Source organism: Sorghum bicolor, chromosome 5 (genome assembly GCF_000003195.3).
Source record: "Sorghum bicolor cultivar BTx623 chromosome 5, Sorghum_bicolor_NCBIv3, whole genome shotgun sequence".
NCBI classification, from domain to species: domain Eukaryota; kingdom Viridiplantae; phylum Streptophyta; class Magnoliopsida; order Poales; family Poaceae; genus Sorghum; species Sorghum bicolor.
This window is the reverse complement of record NC_012874.2, coordinates 69,113,202-69,123,458: the sequence shown is the minus strand read 5'-3', so window position 1 is coordinate 69,123,458 and position 10,257 is coordinate 69,113,202. Positions and strand designations below refer to the sequence as shown.

At 40.0% G+C, this 10,257-nt stretch overlaps 1 protein-coding gene across 1 annotated transcript; it reads left to right on the top strand.

The window, feature by feature from the left end:
- LOC8082069 (receptor kinase-like protein Xa21) lies at nucleotides 3,507-7,554 on the top strand. The gene is made up of 2 exons (XM_002451180.2): nucleotides 3,507-6,856; nucleotides 7,020-7,554. Exons 1-2 carry the CDS (start codon nucleotides 3,895-3,897, stop codon nucleotides 7,406-7,408), a joined length of 3,351 nt encoding a protein of 1,116 aa, XP_002451225.1. The 5' UTR covers nucleotides 3,507-3,894; the 3' UTR covers nucleotides 7,409-7,554.

Below are 10,257 nucleotides of genomic sequence, written 5' to 3'. Positions count from 1 at the left end.
CCCACCGACAAGACAAATAACATACCGACAGGATGATTTACCCGACAGAAAAAAACTTATACCCTGTCGCGCTAGGCTTGTCGGAATTTTTCTGTCGGGTTCCTGATAATAAAAATAGTTTTTTATTTTTCTCAGTAAATTGAATTGTCCTGTTGGTGTGGGAACCTAGAGGAAATTTCCAGTTTCCAATAGTGACATGTGCTAGTTGGATCCAGCAATTGGCTACAGCCTACCACCAGTCTAATTAATTTCATTGTTTGCGTGACTCGGAACAAAATCTCGGCAAAGCCCTAACATCAGTGAAATCCATCATCAGTTCGATCAGCCATCATAGCTTCGCTCGTAAGCATAAGTTGTTCGTGGAATGAGCAGACGGCAAAGAACCTACCAGAGGCGGAGGATGACAACACTGAGGAGAACGATGGGCAGGGCGGACCCGACTGAAACTGCTGGGCAAGTATTTGTGGGATCTGTCCACGAGCCTGCACAAGCGTGGATCCAAATTAATTAAAAGCAAACCATTAAAGTATCATTAGTTTGAGATAACCCTATCCATTAGTTGACTTGTCTCAGTCATTATCTTGAATTTTTTGACATATGTCTCAATCATTATCTGAAATGGTTGTCTATTTTTTTTCTAGAACATGACTTCACGTGTATTTCATTAAGAAAAAAGAGTTCAAAGTAAACGCAAACAAGCAAGAAGGTCTAACGGCGAGAGACGTTATCTTCAATTTCTCTAAACAAGAAATTAAATGAGAAATAAAGCTTACCGTCTCAAATAATTTATAACTTATGAACTCTATCCCTGCTTATTTGGTGAGGTGCACATTCAAGCATCGATCAATGCTTTCCTTCAAAAAGTGACTCTTAATGTCGTTCCAGACAATTTAACGGCCACAAGAGAGGATGCTCACACGGGTACAAAGAAGCACTACGCTGGCGGTGGAATATAATTTTTACAGGCAGTTTCAATTAAACAACGCCTGTGGAAAGAAATCGGTTTGCCTGACAAAAAAACCGCCTGTAAAAATTAATTTTCACAGGCGGTTTTTCTAACAAAGCCGCCTGTAGAAATCATGTATTTCTACAGACGGTTCTCCTAAGAAACCGCCAGTGAAAATCATATTTCTACAGACGGAGGAAACCGCCTGTAGAAATAATTTAAAATTGAATTTTTTGAGCTTTTCAAATGATCTCATTTGAAAAAAAACATCAAAATAAAAGTTGTAAATCATGAAAGTTATGAAACTTTGTAGTTGATAAGTTTTTCATTTGAAATCTTCTTGTCGTCGAAAACTACGTTTGAATTTCTCAAATTTAAAATTCAAATTTTGTAAATGACCTCGGATGGAGAAACTACCAATACAAAAGTTGTAGATCTTGAAAAGTTGTGAAACTTTGTAGTGATAACTTTTCCATTGGAGTCTGTTTAGGGCCTCAAATAATCAATATATGCTCGGTCTAGGATAATATGAGGGGAACTAAACTCTAATATAGACAAAACCGAGTGATAGATGGAGTAGTAGAGGAGGTTACGCGTAAGGGCGAGGTTTCATGTTCGAATCCCACCGGCCGCGAAGCGCGTGATTCTATGCGAAAAGAATGTGCAACTTGCGACTAGCCAGTGGGCCTTTCTTGGGATTAAATTTTTTTCCCTATTTTTAAAAGCCGATTTCGTATTTTCTAGAAAAAAAATTTTACAAGCGGTTGACATAACTAAACCGTCTGTGGAAAAAATTATTTGCACAGGCACCCAGCACAGGCGGTTCGCCAATGTGGAAATGGGTGGCGAACCGCCTGTATACCTCTCGTCTGTATAGTACCTCTGTGTACTAGTGTCATCGTTAACTTTTTAACTCAAAGAGGGGGAAAAACTGATTCTCGGAAATGAAAAGAATACATAAGATTCTAAGGGCATGTATAACCCAGGGACAAGAGGTCGTCTCTAAGAGATCAAAATCTGATATATAGACAATTAAAAAGACGGATCATACATTGTCTCTAATCAATTTAATGTTTTATATGTAATCAAGATCAGTTATGAATATCAATTTGTATATCATTGTGTTGCTACTTCCACTAACAGAAAGTGTGAATTTGTAATCAAGATCAGTTATGTATATCATTTTGTATATCAATTTATATGCCTTCTCCTCCACTTGTTCTATTTAGTTCCCAAAAAATTTCTAGATTTTCTGTTACATCAAAACTTTAGACGCATGAATAAAACATTAAAACTTTAGATCTACAGACGACAAGATCCCAACGAAGGTGACCGGCCGCCACGCCGACCCCCAGCCTCACGCTGACCGGCCGCCACGCCGACCCCCAGCCTCACAATGGAGCAAAGGAAGGTGATGACACCGGTGGGGAACATTTGGCCTCGAGGGACATCCTCGTCCCCTTGTGAATATATATTCGGTCAAACTTAAAAAAGTTTAGCTTCTCGAGAAACGAAATGTGCATTTATTTGTGGACAGAGGGAGTAGTAATTAACCCATATACTTTTAAATTCTCTGCAAGCTTCTTTGGTCCATCATGGCGCAGAGAAAGTATGTGTCGTTAAAGCAGCATACACACACGGCATCGTGACCAGTGATTTATCATCATATTATGAAATCATTGGCCATTCAGTACATCTTTGAAAAATCAATGCCGTTCATGTCACAGACTATTGACCAGTGAGTCTTCGTGACTCATCCACTGGCTCTTTGCAATGTGACTCATCCAGTAGCGACGAGTTTTTCTTGTCCTCTCTCTCATCCACGTAGACGAAAATCCAAGTCAGCTAGCTCGGAGCTGGGTGTCTGGTGTGAGCAGAAAAAAAAAATACTAGAAAACATTCGTGGGTAGTAGGTCTTTTGGTCATAATGCCTGATTCCTGTTTCCGAGCATGTGTAGTTGACCGAGAGACGTTCTCTGATCTGTTTGAAATCTCTCATTTTCTTTGTTTCGATTTCGAATCCTCCTCTATTAATCTATGCCAGGCAAACCGGATGCTTATTTCTAAAATGAAAAGGTGCATGATACTAGACATCATCACTTGCTTTTGTAGTCTTGTTGATTGGTTAAATGCATGACACTATACATCATTGCGTCAAAAAAATGGCACTATACATCATCACTTGCAAACACAAAGTTTGGCCAAATGTGGGGTTTCGTTACTCTCACTCATTTTGATATTTTTCTCTCCTCTCCATCGACTTCAAGCTTTGAATTCTCTGGTGTTGGGGAGGAGCTCACTTTTTTTTTGAGACCACGCGAAGGCGTGTTTTTCATTAAGTAGAAAGAGTGTTACAACCTGGTAACAAATGGGTTACCAAGTTACAAGCAGAACAACACATTATTTGCTATGGCATTTTACACCCCAACATTATTAGTGGAAAAGAAAACATGACTAGTACATGAGATTGCAGTGATATAGTGCCTATTAGCACTACTTTGGTCAAAACAAATCATGTCATAATGCGTTAAATAAGCTATCCAAATTGTCAGCAAGCTCATTTACTTTGTTTAAATCAGGCGCACAGAAAATCTGGGCCACTCAGCTTTGGTCAAATAATTCACATATCATATTTTCAGGAAACGTGTTGACTGAGCTGTCCAAATTGTCTGCAAGCTCCTTTATTTTGTACATCAGAGCACAATATAAAAGCTCCTTTAATGACTCTTTGCGGCAAGATGTTGAATGGTCCTATTGCTGAAGCAGATGGTGACAGAATTGTATCATGTGGAAAATTACACAAACAAGATACATCCATCCATTGTCTACTGTGAAATCAGTTTCATACAGTGCAATATGCTGGAGCTCTATATAACCTCATCATACACGGTTAGCCCAAGGCAGCAGGATAATCTACAAATGCATCCATCCATATATGCATAGAAACAATGTCTCACATAGCCATCCACAGCAATTCCATCCTGCCGCTGCTTGCTTTCATCTCCATCCATTTCCTTGCCCTGTGTCAATACACATCACCCGCCGCACTGAATGAATCCAGTGCTCTCCTCTGTCTCAAATCTCAGCTCCGTGACCCATCAGGTGCATTGGCCTCATGGAGAGATGACTCCCCTGCATTCTGCCAGTGGCATGGGGTGACATGCGGCAGCAGACAGCAGGCATCTCGAGTCATTGCACTGGACCTTGAATCCGAGAACATCGCTGGCAGCATTTTCCCTTGCGTCGCCAACCTCAGCTTCCTTGAAAGGATCCACATGCCCAACAACCAGCTCGATGGTCAGATTTCTCCTGACATCGGCCAGCTAACCCAGCTTCGGTACCTCAACCTCAGCATGAACTCCCTTCGTGGTGAGATACCAGAGGCATTATCTGCATGTTCCCATCTTGAGACAATCGACCTTGATAGCAATTCCCTCCAAGGTGAGATCCCTCCAAGTCTTGCCCGGTGCTCATCCCTTCAGACTGTTATTCTTGGCTACAACAATCTTCAGGGAAGCATCCCTCCACAGCTTGGCTTGCTTCCCAGTCTCTACACGCTGTTTCTCCCCAGCAATAATCTCACAGGAAGCATTCCTGAATTTCTTGGGCAGAGTAAAAACCTGACATGGGTGAATCTTCAGAACAACAGCCTTACTGGATGGATACCCCCTGCTCTGTTCAACTGCACGTCTCTTCATTACATAGATCTCTCACACAATGCTCTTTCTGGGTCTGTCCCACCTTTCTTGCAGGCATCTTCCTCGGCACTGAATTACCTTAGCTTATACGAGAATAATCTCTCTGGAGAGATTCCTAGCTCACTTGGTAATCTTTCTTCCTTGGCTTTCTTACTGCTTTCTCATAACAGTTTAGGAGGAAGGGTTCCAGAGAGCTTAGGTAAGCTTAAAACCCTGCAAGCACTAGACCTCAGCTATAACAACTTGTCAGGCACCGTTGCACCTGCAATTTATAACATCTCCTCTCTTAATTTTCTTGGACTTGGGGCCAACCAAATTGTTGGTACGCTTCCCACCAGTATCGGCAACACCCTTACAAGCATCACAGAGCTGATATTAGAAGGGAGCAGGTTTGAAGGTCCAATTCCAGCTTCACTGGCCAATGCCACAAATTTGCAATATCTAGATCTCCGTAGCAACGCATTCACAGGTGTTATTCCTTCACTGGGATCCCTGACCTTGTTGAGTTACCTAGATCTAGGTGCAAATAGACTTGAAGCTGGAGATTGGTCTTTCATGTCCTCTCTAGTCAACTGCACACAGTTAAAGAATTTATGGTTAGATAGAAACAACCTCCAAGGTACAATATCTACTTATATCACCAATATCCCAAAAAGCTTAGAGATCATGGTTCTAAAACATAACCAATTCTCAGGTTCTATACCATCAGAGATAGGAAAGTTCACGAATCTCACAGTAATTCAGTTAGATAATAATTTTCTTTCAGGGGAAATTCCAGACACGCTTGGGAACCTCCAAAACATGTCTATTCTGACCATATCCAAAAACCAATTTTCCAGAGAAATCCCAAGATCAATTGGGAAGCTAGAGCAGCTTACTGAACTTCTTTTCAACGAAAATAATTTGACCGGGCTCATACCTTCTAGTTTAGAGGGCTGCAAACAACTGACAACACTCAATCTTTCTTCCAATAGCTTGTACGGAGGCATTCCACGGGAACTCTTTTCGATATCTACACTTTCTGTTGGCTTAGACTTGTCTAACAACAAACTCACTGGAGACATACCGTTTGAGATTGGTGGATTGATCAATCTGAATTCACTCAGTCTTTCCAACAATAGATTATCAGGAGAGATCCCCTCCACACTTGGTCAGTGCCTTCTTCTGGAGTCACTCCACTTACAAGCAAATAATCTGCAAGGAAGCATCCCAGATTCTTTCATCAACTTAAAAGGCATCACTGTTATGGATCTTTCACAGAATAATTTGTCTGGTAGAATTCCTGATTTTTTGGAGTCACTTAGCTCTTTACAGATTCTAAATCTATCCCTCAATGACCTTGAGGGCCCTGTCCCTGGAGGTGGCATCTTTGCTAAACCAAATGATGTGTACATCCAAGGAAACAATAAGTTGTGTGCAACGTCTCCAGATCTACAAGTACCACAGTGCTTGACATCAAGACCCCAAAGAAAGAAGCATGCCTACATTTTAGCTGTTCTGGTTTCACTTGCTAGTGTAGCTGCAGTCGCAATGGCGTGTGTTGCTGTCATTATTTTGAAGAAGAGAAGGAAAGGAAAGCAACTAACCAGCCAGTCATTAAAGGAGCTAAAGAATTTCTCGTATGGTGATTTATTCAAAGCAACAGATGGTTTCTCTCCTAACAGTATTGTTGGATCCGGAAGATTTGGATTGGTGTACAAAGGTCAATTCAAGGTTGAAGAATGTGCAGTTGCCATAAAGGTATTCAGGCTCGACCAATTTGGAGCACCAAGTAACTTCCTTTCTGAATGTGAGGCATTGAGAAATATTCGCCATCGGAATCTTATAAGAGTGATTAGTGTATGTTCAACGTTTGATCCAACTGGAAATGAATTCAAAGCACTCATTCTTGAGTACATGGTAAATGGTAACCTAGAAAGCTGGCTCCATCAGAAAGAGTACACAGAAAGCACAAAGAGACCATTGAGTTTAGGCACACGAATAGCAATAGCTGCGGATATTGCTGCTGCATTGGACTATCTTCATAATCGATGCACTCCTCCTTTGGTACATCGTGATCTGAAACCAAGCAATGTCCTTTTGAATGATGAAATGGTTGCATCTCTCAGTGATTTCGGTCTTGCAAAGTTTCTTTCTGTTGACTTTTCAACAGGATTCGATAATTCATCAAGTGCTGTAGGACCGAGAGGATCTATCGGATATATTGCACCAGGTGACCACGTGTTTCACTCTTTGTTTAATCAGAATGAATTTTACTTATGTATATATGATATTTGTTTGTAAATGATGCATTAGCATCTTATCTATATTGTTCCCAATTGTCTGAAAAAAGCTAAGTGGAGGTTTTTCTTATTAAGTTTTGCACAACATTGCAGAGTATGGCATGGGGTGCAAAATCTCAGTTGGGAGTGACATCTACAGCTATGGAATTATTCTGCTGGAGATTATTACAGGAAGGCGACCAACAGATGACATGTTTAAGGATGGTGTAAACATCCGCAACTTTGTGGAGTCATCACTTCCACTGAATATCCATAACATTTTAGAACCAAATCTCACTGGATATCATGAAGGTGAAGACGGAGGACAGGAAATGGTTGAGATGCAGCACTGTGCAATGCAACTCGCAAATCTTGGTCTGAAATGTTCTGAGATGTCACCCAAGGATCGGCCAAAAACAGAGGAGGTTTATGCTGAAATGTTGGCCATCAAAGAAGAATTTTCAACATTGTGCTCATTGGGAAGTGTATCTATGTTACTGTAATTCACATAGTACCTATGTAGCAGTTGCACTTCGCCGTATGGATAAAGATTTGTACAAGGCAGTTGATCAAATAGGTATATGTAGCCAGGGACAAATATGTATTAGTACTTTTCCTGGTATAAGAAACTGGTGCAGTACTTGGAATCCGTACTAAGTGTCAACACTGGCTATATTACTAAGTGTGGTACGGGGAAACAATACCAAGTGTCAATAACAATACGCATGATCGTTTCTTCCACCGCACATTAAACAGCGTTGTGTGATTGGGAAACATCACTATCTCTGCATGCCCCTACTTTCTCTAGTGCTATAAGCCATACATTGATTTTAGATTGAAATATAACTAAAAACGTTTAAAACTGTGCAGTATTGAACTTTTCATAAACACCTGCAGCCCTTGCTGCTTAGAAGCCAGCACATACACACACACACACACTTTTCAACATGAGCACATTCTCCAAAAAAAAAAGATTTTCCCTGTCAATTAAGCTGCATTCTCTTCCCAATGTAGCTTCAGAAACAAACAGTATGGTCCTAGCTAGTTCTCACAGAGAAAAGCAAATTCAACACAGCAAGTCAGCTAGTCGCCAGTTCAAATCTCAAAGTCAAAGAAACATCTTAATGCTGCTGACCTCGGGGCTGGACGCCGGCGGCGTGTCGGAGGCACACAGAGCAGGGGAGCCGGGGGATTCATCAGGGCCACGGGCGTCTTCCTCTCCGGGCTCGGGTGCGCTGGCCTGTGGCACTCCTCTCAGACGTGGGCTCGGATTCCCTCCAAGGAAGTCGGCCGGAACTCGGCCTTCTTCGCCGGCAAGGCATGTGAGTACGGGCGGCGCAGAGCAGAACAGAGCAGGGGGCACGACGAAGCTTACGGCTGACCGGCTGAGTGTGGGCTTCTGGCTTATATGGGCCAAGTTTCGCCTTTATATATTGGCTTATATGGGCTTTTGGCTTAAATGTCAGTATCAGGTCTTGTTTATTTGCGAAAACTTTTTAGATTTCGCTATTGTAGCATTTTTATTTTATTTGACAAACATTGTTTAATCATAGATTAACTAGGCTTAAAAGATTCATCTCGTGATTTACAGACAAATTGTACAATTAGGTTTTATTTTTCATCTATATTTAATACTCCATGTACCGTAAGATTCGATGTGACGGAAATCTTGAAAAATTTTTGGTTTTTGGTGGAACTAAACAAGGCCTCGGTAGCTGGGAACAAAAAAAAGAAAAATGATAGGTTCCACTCAAAAAAATAAAAAGGAAAAATGATAGGTAGTGGCGATTGTTAACCCCAAAAAAAAAGGATAATGATGGTATTACTGTCACTCGCTAAGAACATGCACGACCCACAGATACGTTGTTGTTGGTATATTCACAGACAGTTGAACCCACAACTTATACAATAGATTGTCCATTCAACTATTTGTGAATTAATTTTTTTCTCAAATATGTAAAAACATGGTATATCATTGTATTAAAAATGTAGAGTTTATTTATAAACTTGCAAGCGGTTTACACCAGCGGCGGGAGGTTTTTAGGCACTACATATTGAAAACTAAGTGGTACCCTGCATGTTGGTGCAGAATCCTAGAGTATTCACTACTAAAAAAACAAGATTTGTAGCAACATCGTTTTTATTTAAGGACGGTTCAATCTAAAACGTCGCTACAAATGCTTCCCAAAACGAGCCGCCTCTACGAGTGTATTTGTAAAGGCTACTGGTATTTTCAGCCGGTCCTATAAATAATCCTATTTGTAAGGACAACTCTACATCTAGTCACCCAAAAAATGGAGGCGTCCCTATAAACGGGCGTCAAATAGTAAAAATAACATTGAATTTCGAATTTTACAAATGACTTTGGATGGAGGAATTATCTAAACAAAAGTTGTAGATCTCAAAAAGTCATACAACTTTGTAGTTGATAACTTTTTTATTTTAAATTATTTTATCAAAGAAAACTACGTTTGAATTTATCAATTTTGAATTTTTTTCAACTACCTTAGATGGAGGTACAACCAAACAAAGTTATAGATCTCTAAAAGTTATACAACTTTGTAGTTAACAATCTTTTCATTTGAACTCATCTAACTAAGGATAACTATGAAACTTTTTAAATTTCAAATTTAAATTTTTGAAACGATCTTAGATAGAGAAACAGATAAATAAAAGTTGTAGATCTCAAAAATTTAAACAACTTTGTAGTTGACAGCTTTTCCATTTGAAATCATCTGGCTAAGAATAATAATTACGTCTAAATATGGTAATATTTAAAATTTAATTTTTCAAATGACCTCAGATGGAGAAATGATCAAAACAAAAGTTGTAGATCCCGAAAAGTTATACAACTTTGTAGTTGCCGATATTTGAATTTAAATTTGTTTAGAGTCCCAAACACTCATTTTAATTTTGGTTGAGCATAATACGAGGAATGAGGAGAAAAAATATGTGAAATAGACACAAGTGAGTGTGGGGTGAATTGGTCAAAGAGAGTAACGTGCAAGGTTGTGGCATGTGGCTGCCCTGTGGGGCCTTCTAGGATTAATATTTTTGCTGTTCTTTTGTCCAAATTTGAGAATTCTGGAAGATGTATATGGGAACCGTCCCTACAAATCGTTGATTTATAAAGGCATCTGGGTAGAAGTGGCTGCGCAACCGCCCCTACAAATCATCTTAAGCCGCCCCTCACTGTAGTAGTGATTATTCCACAAATGCACATATGAAAAGTATGTACAACAACATAATTGAAACTTGCTCAAGTCAGATGAGAACCAAATTTTTTTTGAGTGGAACTATAGGGGTTTGCACCCCTACAGCAAAACTTTAATTAAAAAAAGGAGTTCAAACA

Excerpts from the sequence above, each read along its gene's own strand:
- LOC8082069 (XM_002451180.2), top strand. The coding sequence starts at position 3,895 with ATGTCTCACATAGCCATCCACAGCAATTCCATCCTGCCGCTGCTTGCT. Across the intron at positions 6,857-7,019 it reads TATCGGATATATTGCACCAG|AGTATGGCATGGGGTGCAAA; the intron begins GTGACCACGTGT and ends ACAACATTGCAG.